Source organism: Salvelinus fontinalis, chromosome 38, assembly GCF_029448725.1.
Source record: "Salvelinus fontinalis isolate EN_2023a chromosome 38, ASM2944872v1, whole genome shotgun sequence".
Lineage (NCBI taxonomy): Eukaryota > Metazoa > Chordata > Actinopteri > Salmoniformes > Salmonidae > Salvelinus > Salvelinus fontinalis.
The window spans coordinates 9,431,409-9,448,792 of NC_074702.1; the positions used below are offsets into that span (position 1 = coordinate 9,431,409).

General features: G+C 43.3%; 3 protein-coding genes across 5 annotated transcripts; 2 read left to right on the plus strand and 1 right to left on the minus strand.

Moving 5' to 3' along the window:
- Positions 1–77: 77 nt before the first annotated feature.
- On the plus strand, positions 78–4,358 carry LOC129837514 (ribosomal RNA small subunit methyltransferase NEP1-like). Its single transcript, XM_055903749.1, has 5 exons — positions 78–568; positions 1,079–1,180; positions 1,274–1,415; positions 1,548–1,756; positions 2,516–4,358. The coding sequence occupies exons 1-5, from the start codon at positions 347–349 to the stop codon at positions 2,627–2,629; spliced, it is 789 nt and encodes a 262-aa protein (XP_055759724.1). The 5' UTR covers positions 78–346; the 3' UTR covers positions 2,630–4,358.
- On the minus strand, positions 4,359–6,732 carry LOC129837513 (histone H1-like). The gene is made up of 3 exons (XM_055903748.1): positions 6,089–6,732; positions 5,178–5,470; positions 4,359–4,949 (listed from the first exon to the last, which is right to left on the minus strand). The coding sequence occupies exons 1-3, from the start codon at positions 6,378–6,380 to the stop codon at positions 4,485–4,487; spliced, it is 1,050 nt and encodes a 349-aa protein (XP_055759723.1). The 5' UTR covers positions 6,381–6,732; the 3' UTR covers positions 4,359–4,484.
- Positions 5,826–17,262, plus strand: nop2 (NOP2 nucleolar protein homolog (yeast)). Of its 3 annotated transcripts, none has more exons than XM_055903746.1 (16): positions 5,826–5,916; positions 10,164–10,291; positions 10,462–10,504; positions 10,607–10,674; positions 10,811–11,040; positions 11,198–11,390; positions 11,563–11,762; positions 11,899–11,988; positions 12,182–12,269; positions 12,422–12,562; positions 15,089–15,228; positions 15,344–15,433; positions 15,545–15,667; positions 15,856–15,953; positions 16,044–16,195; positions 16,305–17,262. In XM_055903746.1, exons 2-16 carry the CDS (start codon positions 10,186–10,188, stop codon positions 16,772–16,774), a joined length of 2,232 nt encoding a protein of 743 aa, XP_055759721.1. In that variant the 5' UTR covers positions 5,826–5,916; positions 10,164–10,185; the 3' UTR covers positions 16,775–17,262. The 3 variants fall into 3 exon arrangements, with proteins under 3 accessions (XP_055759721.1, XP_055759719.1, XP_055759722.1); XM_055903744.1 differs by lacking the exon at positions 5,826–5,916 and adding an exon at positions 9,300–9,416; XM_055903747.1 differs by lacking the exon at positions 5,826–5,916 and adding an exon at positions 9,300–9,416 and having other exon boundaries at positions 16,059–16,195.
- The last annotated feature ends 122 nt before the right edge of the window (positions 17,263–17,384 follow it).

Sequence of the window (17,384 nt, forward strand, 5' to 3'; positions counted from 1 at the left end):
TATCTGCTACATGATTTGTTAGATTCATGTTTTGACGGAATGTTGGTGGAGCGCTGCAGCGATACGTTTCTCCAACAGCACCCTGGAGAGGCGGCTGGGAATGGACATGATACATATTTTTGCGTCCCTACCTTTTGACAAAGTGGGCACTGCTTATCACAGGGTGGCATCAGCGCTCACCTAAAAAGCCCATATACCACTGGTTGAGATAAACTGTCATTGATTTTCGGCAGAATTATGTGAGCTTTTATCTGTTGTTGGAGGTACGTCTTGGTCAGTTAGTTCAGAAAATGCAGTCTTCGTCAATCTGCCGCCATAGACGGCCGCCTGCTGCCTAGTTATTCAAATGAGGGGTAGAACCTTGGCAAAACTCCATCAGTATGACGCGTTATTCCGGCGACTACCATCCCGAAGCAACATGGAAGCCCACAGTTGTGACAAGCGTGGTCTTGAGCATTTAGACGAATATGAACCAAAACCAGCAAAACATATGCGTAGCCTGCACGATCGCATGGCGGAAAGGCGACTAGTAGTTATTTTAGAGGGGGCAACGTTGGAAACAGTGAAGGTAAAGACGAGTATTTTGCTATTCACCTCCGCCATCCAACTGCTATGTTGGCAAACTAACGTTACTGCTAACGTTAGCTGCGTCTCTGACTCCCTGGGTTATTGGATATAAACAATCTAGATAGCTTCCTGTTCAACCAGACTTGCCTGGTAGATCTGTGATATGAATATTGCATTTTGCACGATAACTGTGTTTTGTGACTATGAATGAAACTATTTGTTATTAGTTAGTTCCTGCCTGCAGACGCACAGATGCATGTCCTAAAGCAGGGTTTCCCTAACTCGGTCCTGGGGCCCCCCTGGGTACACGTTTTTGTCCTAACATTACACAGCTGATTCAAATAACCAACTCATCAAGCTTTACTTATTTGAATCAGCTGTGTAGTGCTAGGGCAAAAACCAAAACGTGCCCCCAGGACAAGGTTTGGGAAACCCTGTTCTAAATAGTGGGCATGGAAGTTGCACCATAATCAAAGAAGGACGTTAATCATGTTCTACTCTTTCCCCTCAGGTTGGCAAGACATTTGAACTGCTGAACTGTGACCAACACAAGGGCATGATCATCAAAAGTGGACGGGACCCTGGGAAGATTCGACCTGACATTACACATCAGGTAAGCTGTCATTTTCACTTTGACCCTGGAATACCAGTCATCTTTCTTCTTCGCTCCTCTAACCCAGCCATATCCTGTAATTGTTCCCCCCAGTGTTTGTTGATGCTGATGGACAGTCCATTGAACAGGGCAGGTCTCCTGCAGGTTTACATCCACACAGAGAGGAACGCCTTGATTGAGATCAACCCACAGACACGCATCCCCCGAACCTTCAACCGCTTCTGTGGCCTCATGGGTAAGCCTGCTACGTTCTGCTGAAATTCTCTAAATACCTTCACTCTCTTACCATCCTTCTCTCCTACCCCTCTTTTGTACTGTATATCTCCCTCTCTCATTTCATCCCACTTGTATTTCTGTCTCCTCCTAGTCCAGCTCCTGCACAAGCTGAGTGTGAGGGCGGCTGACGGTCCCCAGCGCCTGCTGAAGCTCATCAAGAACCCTGTGTCAGACCACCTGCCCCCTGGCTGCCCCCGGATTTGTACCTCCTTCTCCTCTGGGGAGGCAGTGGGTGCCCGCACCGTGGTACCAGAGGAGGGGCCTGCCACTGTGGTGGTCGGAGCATTCGCACACGGAGCGGTGAGTTTTGCTTAAGGCTCTAGGGTAATGGCCTGTGTGCACCGATCCAGGATCAGCTTCACTTACCCTCCCTCATTACAGACCTTAGATCAGTGTTAAGGGGCATCTTCATCCTACTTCTCTGGGGCAGAAGCTGATTTAGGTACTGTTGATGTAGGCAGTGTGTGTTAGAAATGTAGATGTTGGGGGTTGATTTTATTCTCTACCAATTAAAAAATGAGCTGGAATTTGGTAAATTATTATGTGCTGCTGCTCCAGTTTGAACTGTTCTGCCTGTGGCTATGGAACCCTGACCTGTTCACCGGACATGCTACCTGTCCCAGACCTGCTGTTTTCAACTCTCTGGTAGAGATACTCTGAATGATCGGATATGAAAAGCCAACTGACATTTACTCCTGAGGTGCTGACCTGTTGCACCCTCGACAACCACTGTGATTATTATTATTTGACCCTGCTGGTCATCTATGAACATTAGAACATCTTGGCTATGTTCTGTTATAATCTCCACCCGGCACAGCCAGAAGAGAATTGGTCACCCCTCACATCCTGGTTCATCTCTAGGTTTCTTCCTAGGTTCTGGCCTTTCTAGGGAATTTTTCCTAACCCCCATGCTTCTACACCTGCATTGCTTGCTGTTTTGTGGTTTTAGGCTGGGTTTCTGTACAGCACTTTGTGACATCAGCTGATGTAAGAATGGCTTTATAAATACATTTGATTGATTATGCATTGGTTTGAGCTCTGCTTGTCCTCCTGTCTTAGGTGAATGTGGACTACACAGAGAAGACTGTTTCCATCAGTAACTACCCTCTCTCTGCTGCCCTCACCTGTGCCAAGATGTGCTCTGCCTTTGAGGAGGTCTGGGGTGTGTTGTGATGAAGTTGACAGCGCACTGCTGCTCCAGCTAAAACTGTTGTCAACATGAACATTGTCTTACAGGGACTAGAAATGGATCGGACAGTCACGTTCAGTCAAGGAACATTGTACAGAAACAGTCCATTTCACCAATTACCTCCTGTGGATTTGTATGATACTATGGGTGTATGTATTGTGTGTAAAATATGGTATTTTACATGTCTCAATTTAAGGCAGAGTTTCAATATGAAATTAATACTGTTTTGAATACACCATCTGTAAGGACTTGGCACCGAATATGGTCTTCCTACTTGTTTCTTTGTGGTTTTCTTTACATGTATCCAGTGCATCATTGTTCCTATGGTTATACAGTGGAAATAATCTGTATAGTTTGTCCTCTGGTTTCTGTTGTTCCTTGTCAAGAGACTGTAGGAGAGTAGGGAACAAAACAATTCAACACTCATGATGGGGACAAAAATGTTTTCATGTAATACTGGTCAAATAATCACTCAAACACTATTGTAGCTGGAAACGGCAGATATTCCATAAAATATCTATAGAGGCCCATTATCAGCAACCATCACTCGTGTTCCAATGGCACATTGTGTTAGCTAATCCAAGTTTTTTTTTATTTTTAAGGCTCATTTATCATTAGAAAACCCTTTTGCAATTATGTTAGCACAGCTGAAAACTGTTCTGATTAAAGAAGCAATAAAACTGGCCTTTAGACTAGTTGAGTATCTGGAGCATCAGCATTTGTGGGTTCGATTACAGGCTCAAAATGGACCAGAAACAAAACTTTATTCTGAAACTCGTCAGTCTATTATTCTGAGAAATGAAGGCTACTCCATGCGAGAAATTGCCAAGAAACTGAAGATCTCGTACAACGCGGTGTACTACTCCCTTCAAGGAACAGCGCAAACTGTCTCTAACCAGAATAGAAAGAGTGGGGGGCCCCGGTGCACAACTGAGCAAGAGGACAAGAACATTGGTGTTTAGTTTGAGAAACAGATGCCTCATGAGTCTTCAACTGGCAAGCTCATTAAATAGTACACGCAAAACACCAGTCTCAAAGTCAACAGTGAAGAGGTGATTCTGGCCTAGGCAGAGTTGCAAAGATAAAGCCATATCTCAGACTGGCCAATAAAAAGAAAAGATTAAGATGGGCAAAAGAACACAGACACTGGACAGCGGAACTCTGTCTAGAAGGCCAGCATCCTGGAGTCTCCTCTTCACTGTTGACATTGAGACTGGTGTTTTGCAGGTAGTATTTAATGAAGCTGCCAGTTGAGGACTTGAGACATCTGTTTCTGAAACTAGACACTAATGTACTTGTCCTCTTGCTTAGTTGTGCACCGGGACCTCCCACTCCTTCTATTCTGGTTAGAGCCAGTTTGCGCTGTTCTTTGAAGGGAGTTGTACACACCGTTGTAACAGATCTTCAGTTTCTTGGCAATTTCTCACATGGAATAGCCTTCATTTCTCAGAACTTGAATAGACTGACAAGTTTCAGAAGAAAGGTCTTTGTTTCTGGCCATTCTGAGCCTGTAATCAAACCCTCACTATTGTATAGTCATTTACAACATTAACAATGTCTACACTGCATTTCTGATCAATTTGATGTTATTTTAATGGACACTTTTTTATTTTATTTTTTAAACAAGGACATTTCTATTTGACCCCAAACCTTTGAACGGTAGTGTACATGTAATTTGTGAGTAACAATGTAATAAAAACCAATACAATGTTATATTTTGTCAATCAAACTGTTGTAAGGCTAAGGTAATTTGACAAATCTACTACTGACATATTACTCTTTTAGTCCATACTCAGTCCATTTCCACAAGGAAGCACGTCTTTTAGCAACCCCGGGTCACTATATCCGTGGCTTTGTATTGGGGTTTCCAACCATTTTGCGGGTTTTCTGATTGGCTGCTTTCAAGGACTTTCCTGCAGGTTTGGGGGCTTTGTAGCCTGTTTTTTGGACCTTGGCTGGTGATTTTGATGCTTGTCCTGCTGGTTTGTGGCTTTTGCCTACTTGTTTTGGTCTTACTCCTATTTCCCTTTGACCTTTTCCTACAACAGTTTTGTCCTTGCCTGCTGGTTTAGCTGTTTTTGCTCCTGGTTTCAGAGTTTTTCCTGCTGGTTTCACAGCTTTTGTTCCTGGTTTCTGGCCTTTTCCTGTTGGTTTCAAGGCCTTTCCTTTCTCTGCTGCTGGCTTCAAAATTCCTTTTTTCTGCTTGGTTCTCTGAGCTGCTGCACATTCTCTCTGCTTGGCTCTCTTGGCTGCTGCACGGTCTCTCATGGCTCTTGTCTTAACTCTCTTCTCATACGTCAGTTTCTGTAGTTTTTAGAACAGGAGACGAGAGAGAAACATCTGCATAATTCAAAATTCCCAAATAATTGGTTGTGGCATGACAATGACAACTTGAGCACCTTTTATCAATGAATTATGCACCATGGTGCAATTTGCTTCCTACTCAGTTGAAATGAGCCAGTGGAAAATCAAACTGCCAAAGAGCTAAAACAAAAACCACCATTGACAAAAATGTATTACTCAAACAGTTACCTTGTTGAGTTTAAATGACCCAGATGCACCAGCTTCAGTAGTCTGCACCAGTGTCTCCTTCCTCACCAGGCCTTTCACAGCTAAATTCACACGGGTATTGTTCTTGGTGACATCATAGCCACCAGCAGCCAGGGCATGCTTGAGGTCCACCATGGAGATGCCACCCCGGTGCTTGCACTGGGAGACTACCCGAAGGATGAGCTGGGAGACCCGGGTAGCCACATGCCTTGCATCGTTGGTTTTTGGTGCAGATGCAGCCTCTGCCTGGTACTTGAAGAGACGAACTGGGGTCGCTGGATACAGATTGAGATAAAGATGGGGATACACTCATTAGTTATTCAATATTTGAATTGACATAAACATCACATACTTCAAAATTTCTTTTTGAAAATCATGAAGATGTTGTAGTGACCTTAACCCAACACCTAGCGACCTGGTCAAGAGCTTTGGATGTCTTGGCGCACCAGATGTGTTGGGTTGACGGTCCTGGGTTCAAGACCCATTTGTGACTACCCCCTGACTTTGCTGCATTGGTGTTAGAAGTGAGATATCCCCTGGTTGCAGTACTCAAGAGTGCAGGCGCCGCAATTAACTGTAGTGAAGCACAAGAATGTGCTCTCTGAAGGATGGGGGTAGTGTAGCAACCTTGACCCAAAACCAAGTGACCTCGTCGAAATGTTCAGACCTCTTCGTGTAACAGCTAGGAGTTGACAGATGCCATCCTGGCCCCGGTTCCCAGGTAACGTTTAGCATCCACCTCTAGCCCACACCGGGCAAGAGGTTTGTTAAAAACAGAAACTCTGTGGGTTTGTGCTAACTGGGAATGGGGGCAACCCCCCCGACTTTGCTACATTATGATGAGCAAGCAAATATTGAACAAGCTAAAGAAATTGGCTAGCTAGATCACTCACTTGGCAAAGGCACTTTTTCGTTTCCTGTAACATTCTTCTTCTCTTGGATTGCACGCTTCAATAGCTGACCCAAACGTCTAGCCCCTGCTTTCCCAAGGCCCCGACCACCTGGGTTTTTTACTGGCTTCGTTTGCTGCTTCACGGGCGACTTGACCGGTGGTTTTACTGGCCGTTTACGTTGAACTTTCTCTTGTCCTCGGTTGATTACTGTAACTGTTCCCTTTGGTTCTATGTCGACTTTCCCTTTTCTCTCTCGTTTGACAGCGTCCTTTTTGCGGGCGTTTCTAGGCATATCGTTGATTACAAGTTGTCGTCGAGCAAATCACATAAAGTAAAGATAGCTAGCTAACGTTACTATATTTGGTTAAACAGCATTTGGTTAAACAGAGTTGGGAAAATGGGGTACGTTAGTGATCGAAATGATGACGTTTTGTTATCAATTTCAATTTACAAAAAACAACAATTTCAGTTTTCAAACGGTCGTTCGAAACATTTTTTTTTTAAACGGTCGTTCGATAATTATATTGAACGCGGGTCGGGTCACCGGAAGCAAGAAAACCAACAAGCCAGCAACCAACATACACTGTGGGTTTGAGCTAGCTACTTACTGCAAGCAAAGCTTAGGTGTGTGCGTGTACCGGTTGGTGGCGCTTATTTGCCTATAATAAAACTACCGCCCGTGAGTGTCATTGAAGGAGAACGAAACGTCTCCGCAATAAAGTCGGGGTTGTGTGGTGCTTGGTTGGTATTTGTTGTTCTTTGTAACTGTTAATTCACACTTTGAAGAATCTTTTACATTCTTAGAGACATTCGTTTTTCTACATTATTTTCGCTCCCTTGAACACGGAACAAAAATATAAACAGTTTAAAAGATTTTAGTTACAGTTCATGTAAATCAGTCAATTGGAATAAAATCATTAGGCCCTAATCTATGGATTTCACATAACTGGGAATACAGATATGCATCGGTTGGTCACAGATACTTAAAAAAAAAGGTAAGAGCCTGGATCTGAAAACGAGTCAGTATCTGGTAGAGTTGATCAGGCTGTTGATTCTGTGCTGTTGAATGTTGTCCCACTCCTCTTCAATGGCTGTGCGAAGTTGGTGGGAACTGGAACATGTTGTACACGTCGATCCAGAGCATCCCAAATATGCTCAATGAGTATGCAGGCAGTGATGTGATGACTGCGGATGAATGGCACGACATTGGGCCTCAGGATCTCGTCACGGTACCTCTGTGCATTCAAATTGCAATTGATTAAATGCAATTGTGTTCACTGTCTGTAGCTTATGCCTGCCCATACCATAACCCCACCACCAAGGAGCACTGTTCACAGCGTTGACATCAGTAAACCGCTCGCCCACACTATGCCACACATGCTGTCTGCCATCTGCCCGGTACAGTTGAAACCGGGATTCATCCATGAAGAGCACACTTCTCCAGTGTGCCAGTGGCCATTGAAGGTGAGTATTCGCCCACTGAAGTTGGTTACTATGCTGAACTGCAGGACTACGAGCACGCAGATGAGCTTCCCTGAGACGTTTTCTGACAGTTTGTGCAGAAATTCTTCGGTTGTGCAAACCCACTTTGATCAGCTGTCTGGGTGGCTGGTCTCAGACCATCCCGCAGGTGAAGAAGCCAGATGTGAAGGTCCTGGGTTGGCGTGGTTACGCGTGGTATGCGGTTGTGAGGCCGGTTGGACATTCTGATTCTCTAAAACCACTATGAACCTGGCTTATGATAGAGAAATTAACATTAAATTCTCTGGCAACAGCTCTGGTTGACATTCCTTCAGTCAGCATGCCAATTGCATGCTCCTTCAACTTGAGTCATCTATGGCATTGTGTTATGTGACAAAACTGCACATTTTAGTGGTCTTTTATTGTCCCAAGCACAAGGTGGTGGTGCACAAGGTGCACCTGTGTACTTGTAACAGCGATGGGTCCGTCCCCTCGCGCGAACCAGGGACCCTCTGCACATATCAACAACAGTCACCCACGAAGCATCGTTACACATCGCTCCACAAAAGCCACGGCCCTTGCAGAGCAAGGGGAACCACTTCAAGGTCTCAAAGCGAGTGACGTAACCGATTGAAACGCTATTTGAGCGCACCACCGCTAACTAGCTAGCCATTTCACATTCGTTACACTCACCCCCCTTTCGACCTCCTCCTTTTCCCGCAGCAACCAGTGATCCGGGTCAACAGCATCAATGTAACAGTATAACTTTATGGCGTCCCCTCACCCCGGGCACAAACCTGGGACCCTCTGCAAACATCAACAACAGTCACCCACGAAGCGTCGTGACCCATCGCTCCACAAAGGCCGCGGCCCTTGCAGAGCTAGGGGAACCACTACTTCAAGGTCTCAAAGCGACGTATCCGATTGAAACGCTATTAGCGCACACCACCGCTAACTAGCAAGCCATTTCACATCCGTTACATAATGATCATGCTATTTAATCAGCTTCTTGATATGCCACACCTGTCAGTTGGATCGATTATCGTGGCACAGTAGAAATGCTCACTAACAGGGATGTAAATCAATTTATGCACAACATTTCAGATAAATACTATTTTTGTGCATATGGAACATTTCTGGGATCTTTTATTTCAGTTTCAAAATGTTCAAATGATACTTTTTTTATCCTAATTTAATATTGTATGTGTATGTATATTACTGTAAATATTGATCACATATTTTGATACATTGAATGTTAATATTGTGACCCTATGTTGTACATTTTTTACCACCTGTTTTAGGAAGTGATGTCACTGAGTACATAAATAGGACCTACCACCCCCACCCGGAATATGGATGCCTGATGAAGACCTAAGGGTCGAAACGTTGTTATAAATATCACCTGGGATTATGCGCAGCAGTGTGCAGCGTTTTCCTATCTGTTTTCCATCAGCTCATGAAAAATGGGACCAACACTTTACATGTTGCGTTTCTATTTTTGTTCAGTATATAATCGAAAAAGGTTGATTATTCTCTCTGATTGTCAATGCCCCAGGGAAATAACATATTATTAATTGGGACAACCCATCCAACTGACACATTTTCACGTAGGTCTACACGAAACGAAATGAGTAAAGTTTATTTTCAGTTAGTATATAAAAGAGACAGAATACTTCCAGAGTTTGAAAACTGTGCTCCCTCTGTAAAGATGAGCATTTTGCCTTCGTATATCACATGCGCCGGAAACGCATGGTTGTTTCTTCCGGTAATCAACGTGTGCGAGAAAAAAACCCACATGTGCGTAAATTTGTTCTGTTAACTGGAATCAAGGATCGAATAAATACATTATACTTTAACTATTGCAAAGGTGAGTTTTGGAGAGTTGTCGTAAAGAGAAATGCCGTGATTTTTTTGTGCTATACAAAAGTGAATGAAGAAGTCATGGTGACGGACTTGCACTGCGTATGTGATATCAAATTCCAACTAACTAACATTCTTTACCGCTCATAGCAACCTCATGAGATGAATGTTGGGTTGTCTCTAGAATGCAACTCGTCTGTTTTTAACAGAAGTCAATGTGTCGTTAGCTAATTACCGGCACATCATCATACTTGAATATAGGGGGATACCATTGATGGAAAACGTTAGTATGCGTGGAAAAGTGTACCAACATTAGCAGTTGTCAGCTAATTAGCTATATAGCTACCTAACATTCTTATGACGAGAATCCAGACTTAACATATTAAAAGGACGTTCCACGTATTATAATAACTAACGTTACATATAACACCGTGGTGTTAGAGACGTCAACTTTTTTCTATTTCACATTGCTTTTTATTTCTCCACATCAGTGCTGGTCAGAGTTAAGAGGTGATATGTTCTCAGGAGCATTTTCAGTAAACACTTCAAGTTAAGCTGATTTGTCGTTATTTATAATTTTGTTATCTGCAACATTCTTGGAACAGATTCTGAGCAACATGTTACTGAGAATATAGCTAGCTACCATCTTTCAGAGCTGCCATCAGTGCATAGTTAGTGACTACCTTCATCACATTCTGATCCTATGCCTTAGTGTGTAAACCCAACATGATCATGAGCTATATCTTCTCTCCAGACTACCTGTGTAGGTGTCAGTCATGGGCAGGAAGTTGGATCCCACCACTTATGTGAAGAAGGGGCCGGGGCGGAAGTCCAGGAAGCAGAAAGGAGCAGAGACTGAGCTGGCCAAGTTCTTAACGGATGGTGAGAGGGATGCTATTATAACATACAGCTTCTAAAGAGCTGAAGACATGCTCAGTATAACTTCACTTGCTGGGAGTACAGTGGCACTAAAGCAAAGATGCATGACTGGGAATGAGACATGAAGCTTTATAGGTTGATGCTCACTAAATAACTATGCTTGTCATTTGCAGAGGATACTGCACCAAAACGACTGTCAAGCAGGTCCAGGAAAAGGTCTGTTTGTAATCTTTTGGATATTATGTAGTCAATCCCTTTTTTAAACCACTATGTAATGTGTTACACGCTTTTGCTGAAGATGATGATGATGTTTTGTAGAGCTGGGAAGCGAGCTCAAGTGACCAAAAAGCCCAAGGAAACCATTGAGAAGGAGGAGCCAAAAAAAGGTACTGTTAATTTGTAAGCATTGAGGAGGGGGGGGGGGGGGGGGGGAGTCACAGCCCCATCCATTCACTGTGTTCTCAATACAATAGCCATGAATGTCTATGGGGATATAATTGGTTTGTTTCCCCTGTTCTCAAGGATTCACAGATGAAAACAGTGAATGGCTGAAGCCAGCAAAGAGGAAGCGTGAGGTCGGCCAATCAGATAACGAGGACGACAGTGACAGCCAATGGGAGCAGGAAGAGGACGAGGGACAAGAGGGAGGGGAGAACAATAAAGGGAAGAAACTGCTAATTGAGGGAGATGGTGATGATGATGATGACCTGGTTGATGACTACGGTGCATTGGAGGACAGCAGTGAAGGAGAGGTATGTGAAATTATTCACTGAATTTATGCACACAGGACATGTTCTAAATAGCAAAACAATGTTCGTCCTTCAAAGTTCTTACTGTTCTTTAGCAAGGTGCTGAATCTTTGTCTGTTGAATCATCTGTTCCTTACTCCTCTCTTCACCCCTCGTTCAGCTGCTCCCTATCGAGCGAGCTGCCAGGAAGCAGAAGAAGCTGCAGGAAGCCATGGGCCAGGAGAGTGATGATGATGATGATGAAAAGGGGAAGAGTGGAGATGAAGACATGGGTGAAGATGACACGGTACAGGCAAATTTAGATGAGATGGACAAATTCATACTACCTGGAGCAGAGGAGATAGCAAAAGAGGGTGCGTTCAGAGCTTAGATTTGTACCTTTTTTTTAATTTTTTTAATTTTTTTTTTAGATTTGACAGTTATGCTTTTTCCTATGCCAGTTTACACATTGCTACATGTTCTTTATCAGTGCCTGTGGACTCCATCTGTAGTGAGTTTCTTTCTTTCTCTCTCCTGTGATTGCAGGCGTTTTGCTTGTAGACCTGCAGACCATCCACCAGAGAATAAAGGACAACGTGGATGTTCTCTCTCACTTTGCAACCAAGAGGGAGGAGGGGAAAGAGAGAACAGAGTACCTCTCTCTCCTCAAAAAGGATCTTTCCACTTACTACAGCTACAACAATTTCCTCATAGACAAACTGCTGGATATCTTCCCAGTGTCAGAGGTATGTGTCATTGCTTTGTTCTCCCAAATGTCATAGAAACACAAAATGAACAGGAATCTATGGAAGGTTACGTTTTGTTGTAACGGTTTTGTCATCATGCTGGATTAAGGCTTCTCTTGTTTTATGTGCTTTGTAGCTGATTGATTTCCTGGAGGCCAATGAAATTCAGCGACCTGTCACCATTCGGACCAATACACTGAAGACAAGGAGGAGGGACTTGGCTCAGGTAACACATCTATTTCAAGTTGGATCAAATAAAGGTGCCCCAAATCAACCCCTACCCCCTAGACATTTGTGTATCTCTGAAAGGATTAAGACTAAGGGTCAATTTGGAATTGACCAAAGGATAATTGGATGCTATTAGTAATGGCTGTTCCTCTGCCAGATTGACCGAGTGACATGTATGTTGTTTGTCCCAGGCTCTGATCAACAGAGGGGTGAATCTGGATCCTCTGGGGAAGTGGTCTAAAGTGGGCCTGGTAATCTTTGACTCCTCAGTACCCATAGGTCAGTACCAGCACAGTCTAACCTTTTATATTTGTATGAAAGATTAGAATGTTAATTCTCTATTTACTACTGTTATCCTGCTTTCTGTGTGTTATGAGTAAGTATACATGAATTGATGAGTGTATACCCTAGCTGTGTTTTCCCATTCCCAGGTGCAACCCCAGAGTACCTGGCTGGTCACTACATGCTGCAGGGAGCCTCCAGCTTCCTGCCTGTCATGGCTCTCTCTCCCCAGGAGGGGGAGACTGTGCTCGACATGAGCTCAGCTCCTGGGGGAAAGACCACCTATATGGGTGAGGATGTTAAAAATGAGAGTTGAATGACAATGATCACAATACTGTTTACTGCTGTTGGTCTCTACGATTAGCCTAATAATCAAGGGCAGCCTTTCTTGTGTTGCGACATGGGAGTTAGAATAGAAGAAAACATCATTTTGACATTTGGTTGTGCAGCAGCTGTTTTTCTCTTGCTATGTCAGTCAATAACCACGTTTCCATCCACAGTTTTTATGCGAGTAAAGTCATAATAATGTATAAAAATATATATTACTATAAATGCCGACATAATTTGTTCGGTCGACATGGTGGGATCTTTTTGTCTGTAAAATTAATTATGTGAGAAATGGCGGTAGAAACGTGACTTGAGAAACCATGCAATTTATTAGGCTACAGATTAAATAAGTTATAATGAACTTCACAGGGTGGTGAAAGTGCATGGTGTTGAACTTCATGCTCCTCTCCAATAAATATCATGGGTCTTGTTCTGGTGACATGATGATCGATGCACGACTGCTGTTTTGACAAATAAAAATATTCTCGCTCTCATCCATAAAAAACCTAATGTAGACTAGCCTACCCGCACTGCATCTGAGAGCGCACGTACCAAGACCAGAATAGGCACATTTACTGTGTAACGCAACAGTTTTTGTGACAAAACTATCAGCAGAGTTGAAAAGGTGATGGAAACTTTAGATATACATGAAAACTTAAGTGAAAAAGTACATTTTGTGTCCTACGTCATCACGCAAGTCAGTTTAGTGAAACACCACTTGTGGGAAAATGTGCATTCTTTATGCAGATTTTTGAATATTTGCATGAAAATCTGTTGACAATTGGATGGAAACCTAGTTACTGACAGTTACTTAATTGGCCATGTCAGCAAACACTTTTTAGATTGGGAAGTTAGTCCAGCCAGCTATCTAATCATGGCCGAATACTGACCGGGCATGTGCCTAAGGGCCCTGGCCTCCAAGGGGCCCCCCATTTGGTTTTGTTAGTCACTCTCACTCAGATATATTAAAATGGCGTAAGTCATGGCAAAGTGTGTAGAATTGCAGGAAATTAACTTTAAAAACAAATGTTTTTCATGCGAGGTGGGGGAGCCCCCCCAACCAGACAGTGGGGCAAAAAAGTATTTAGTCAGCCACCAATTGTGCAAGTTCTCCCACTTAAAAAAAGATGAGAGGCCTGTAATTTTCATCATAGGTACACTTCAACTATGACAGACAAAATGAGAGAAAAAAATCCAGAAGATCACATTGTAGGATTATTAATGAATTTATTTGCAAATTATGGTTAAAGATAAGTATTTGGTCAATTACAAAAGTTTCTCTACTTTGTTATATACCCTTTGATGGCAATGACAGAGGTCAAACGTTTTCTGTAAGTCTTCACAAGGTTTTCACACACTGTTGCTGGTATTTAAATCTCACGATATATGGTCCCATTCATTCTTTCCTTTACACGGATCAGTCGTCCTGGTCCCTTTACAGAAAAACAGCCCCAAAGCATGATGTTTCCACCCCCATGCTTCACAGTAGGTATGGTGTTCTTTGGATGCAACTCAGCATTCTTTGTCATCCAAACACGACGAGTTGAGTTTTTACCAAAAAGTTCTATTTTGGTTTCATCTGACCATATGACATTCTCCCAATCTTCTTCTGGATCATCCAAATGCTCTCTAGCAAACTTCAGACGGGCCTGGACATGTACTGGCTTAAGCAGGGGGACACGTCTGGCACTGCAGGATTTGAGTCCCTGGCGGCGTAGTGTGTTACTGACGGTAGGCTTTGTTACTTTGGTCCCAGCTCTCTGCAGGTCATTCACTAGGTCCCCCCCGTGTGGTTCTGGGATTTTTGCTCACCGTTCTTGCGATCATTTTGACCCCATGGGGTGAGATCTTGCGTGGAGCCCCAGATCGAGGGAGATTATCAGTGGTCTTGTATGTCTTCCATTTCCTAATAATTGCTCCCACAGTTGATTTCTTCAAACCAAGCTGCTTACCTATTGCAGATTCAGTCTTCCCAGCCTGGTGCAGGACTACAATTTTGTTTCTGGTGTCCTTTGACAGCTCTTTGGTCTTGGTCATAGTGGAGTGTGACTGTTTGCGGTTGTGGACAGGTGTCTTTTAATACTGATAACAAGTTCAAACAGGTGCCATTAATACAGGTAACGAGTGGAGGACAGAGGAGCCTCTTAAAGAAGAAGTTACAGGTCTGTGAGAGCCAGAAATTTTTTAATTTAATTTTTTCTGTCATAGTTGAAGTGTACCTATGATGAAAATTACAGGCCTCATCTTTTTAAGTGGGAGAACTTGCACAATTGGTGGCTGACTAAATACTTTTTTGCCCCACTGTATCTTGCTTAGGGCCCTCAAAAGGGGCATGTTTTCATGTGCTTCGGTCCCAGGAAAACACTTAATTAATCATTTGGGCCCGATCCTAAAAAAAGATGAAGAACCCCTGATCTGGGGGCTTGACAGGCAAGACTTGTCTTTTTATTCGATTACTTATTTATTGTGTATATGTGTGTGTCCCACAGCCCAGTTGATGAGGAACACAGGAGTGATTGTGGCCAATGATGCCAGTGCTGACAGACTGAAGAGTGTGGTGGGAAACATCCACCGTCTGGGAGTCACCAACTCAATGATCTGTAACTACGACGGGAGGCAGTTCCCTAAGGTAATGAGAGGTTCTTGCTCTACATGCAGTTTTTACATGTACTGTGTGACACAATATAAGTATGTATGTTACACCCATTGATGGTATGTTAACCTGTTGGTTACTATATTTGCAGGTAATGGGTGGGTTTGACAGAGTGCTGCTTGATGCTCCCTGCTCAGGCACAGGAGTAATCTCCAAAGACCCTGCTGTGAAGACCAGTAAAGTGAGAAAAAACCTATTATACACTACACAGGCCGTTAGATTTATAGTAGCCACTGGCCTTTAATTACAACTTCCTGTTCATGTCTTCCTAATCCTACGTCCTGTCTCTCAGGACGAGTCTGACATCCAGCGGTTGGCCCACCTGCAGAAGGAGCTCATCCTGGCGGCCATCGACTCGGTCAACGCTGAGTCTCCCTCTGGAGGCTATGTGGTGTACTGCACATGCTCTATCATGGTGGGTACACAGTGTCAACCTGATGACAAATAAACACAATCTAAATTGTGGGGCTTTACTTAAAGTGAATTGCAATGATTTATTGTATCGTAGACTTTTTGTTGTTGTTGGTGCATGTATAAAATGTCTGATGGTTAAATTCATTTGGACTAGAATCGCTGAAATTACGTTATTGACTTCATCACCAGGTGGAGGAGAACGAGTGGGTAGTGGACTATGCTCTCAAGAAAAGAAACGTCAAACTCGTCCAGACTGGACTGGACTTTGGCAAAGAAGGTTTCACTAGGTAAAGGGGTTATAAGAACACATTATTCACATTCATCCAGATATTTACCCGTACCCCCTAACCCTTTTCTCATGCAATATGAACAAAAAGATTTCCTCCGTTTAGATTCAAAGAGAGACGATTCCATCCCTCTCTGAAACTCTCACGCCGGTTCTATCCTCATTCCCACAACATGGACGGTTTCTTTGTGGCCAAGCTGAAAAAGTTCTCCAACACGGTCCCAACCACAGCAGTTGACAAAGGTAAAGTAGATGTCATCTTGGATCTACTAAACCACATGCTTTGTCCAGTGTCATGGTAACACCACTTGTGTTATGTAAAACTAACATCCTGTTATTGTCACTATTCCAGACGGAGAAGAGGAAACCGAGCCATCTGAGGCAGTAGAGGTTACAGCTGATTCCTCTGATGAGGACGAGCCATCTAAAGCAGGGTCTAAGAACAAGTCCAAGAAGCAGAAGCCAGTCCCTGGCAAGCCAGCTGTGTCACAGAAGGCCACAGCCAACGGGAAGCTAGCCAAAAGCATCGCCAAGAAAACAACAAACCCAAGCACCTTGAAAAGAAATGAGAAACCAACCGGGCCGAAAAAGGCAAAGCTCGCCAAGATGGATGGTGGGACTGTGAAAGTGGACGGAGAGCTCAAGAAGTCCAACACAGTCAAAACAGAAGGGGAGACGACCAAAGAGTCAAAGGAAGGGAGCAGGTTTGAGAAAAAGGGCGATAAACAGAGGAAATCCCCCATGCAGAGCAAGAAGAGAATGGGGAAGAACAAATTCAATAAGTTGAAGAAGCTGCTGAAAAAAGAAGAGGTTGGACAATGAACATGTATAAAATGTTTATGAAAATGAAGACTGTAATTATTTTGCAGTTGTCGCTAGTCAGAGAGGTCTAATTGTCATAACAGATAAGTAATTTTCACAAGAGTTGAGCAGAGTATGTTAGGATAAATATTGCCTCCCTCCAGACTGAATCGCTGCAGTAGGCTCTCCATCAAGGGCCCTGAGCCTCAGCCCCCTTTGGAGTAGGTAGATGATGTCCCTAACCACACAGATACTAGATCAGAAATGTTTCATGGCCCTCGTGGATGATTGGTTCCAGGTTAGGAATATGGTAATATGATCCTAGATCTGTGGTTGAGGGCAATGTTCTAACTTCAACTCTCGTTAAACATCACAACTTCACATTTTATTCCTTCCTTGCAATGTTATCTGTTTGGTTTAATTTCATTTAGTGTCTTTTGGTCAAATTGATATGTATTGTAAAGACTAATTCTTGAGACAATAAAATGTTTCAGGTTGTTTGACATATACCCCCATCTTCTGTTTATTTTTATATTACTGCAGTATTGTTGGCTGTGTATGACATCAAATATGTTATTAGTTTTCATAAACAGTATGTTTAATAAATTACATTCAGTCTCTGACACAGTGC

What these genes read in the sequence shown, in the direction of transcription:
- LOC129837514 (XM_055903749.1), top strand. Translation starts at nt 347, where the DNA reads ATGAGGGGTAGAACCTTGGCAAAACTCCATCAGTATGACGCGTTATTC. An exon ending in GACCTGACATTACACATCAG is followed by an intron (nt 1,181 to 1,273) that starts GTAAGCTGTCAT and finishes TGTTCCCCCCAG; the next exon opens with TGTTTGTTGATGCTGATGGA. An exon ending in CCGCTTCTGTGGCCTCATGG is followed by an intron (nt 1,416 to 1,547) that starts GTAAGCCTGCTA and finishes GTCTCCTCCTAG; the next exon opens with TCCAGCTCCTGCACAAGCTG.
- nop2 (XM_055903746.1), top strand. Translation starts at nt 10,186, where the DNA reads ATGGGCAGGAAGTTGGATCCCACCACTTATGTGAAGAAGGGGCCGGGG. An exon ending in GGGAAAGACCACCTATATGG is followed by an intron (nt 12,563 to 15,088) that starts GTGAGGATGTTA and finishes TGTGTCCCACAG; the next exon opens with CCCAGTTGATGAGGAACACA. An exon ending in GGCAAAGAAGGTTTCACTAG is followed by an intron (nt 15,954 to 16,043) that starts GTAAAGGGGTTA and finishes ATGAACAAAAAG; the next exon opens with ATTTCCTCCGTTTAGATTCA.
- LOC129837513 (XM_055903748.1), bottom strand. Translation starts at nt 6,380, where the DNA reads ATGCCTAGAAACGCCCGCAAAAAGGACGCTGTCAAACGAGAGAGAAAA. An exon ending in CGAAAAAGTGCCTTTGCCAA is followed by an intron (nt 5,471 to 6,088) that starts GTGAGTGATCTA and finishes ATCTGTATCCAG; the next exon opens with CGACCCCAGTTCGTCTCTTC. An exon ending in GGTCATTTAAACTCAACAAG is followed by an intron (nt 4,950 to 5,177) that starts GTAACTGTTTGA and finishes TAAAAACTACAG; the next exon opens with AAACTGACGTATGAGAAGAG.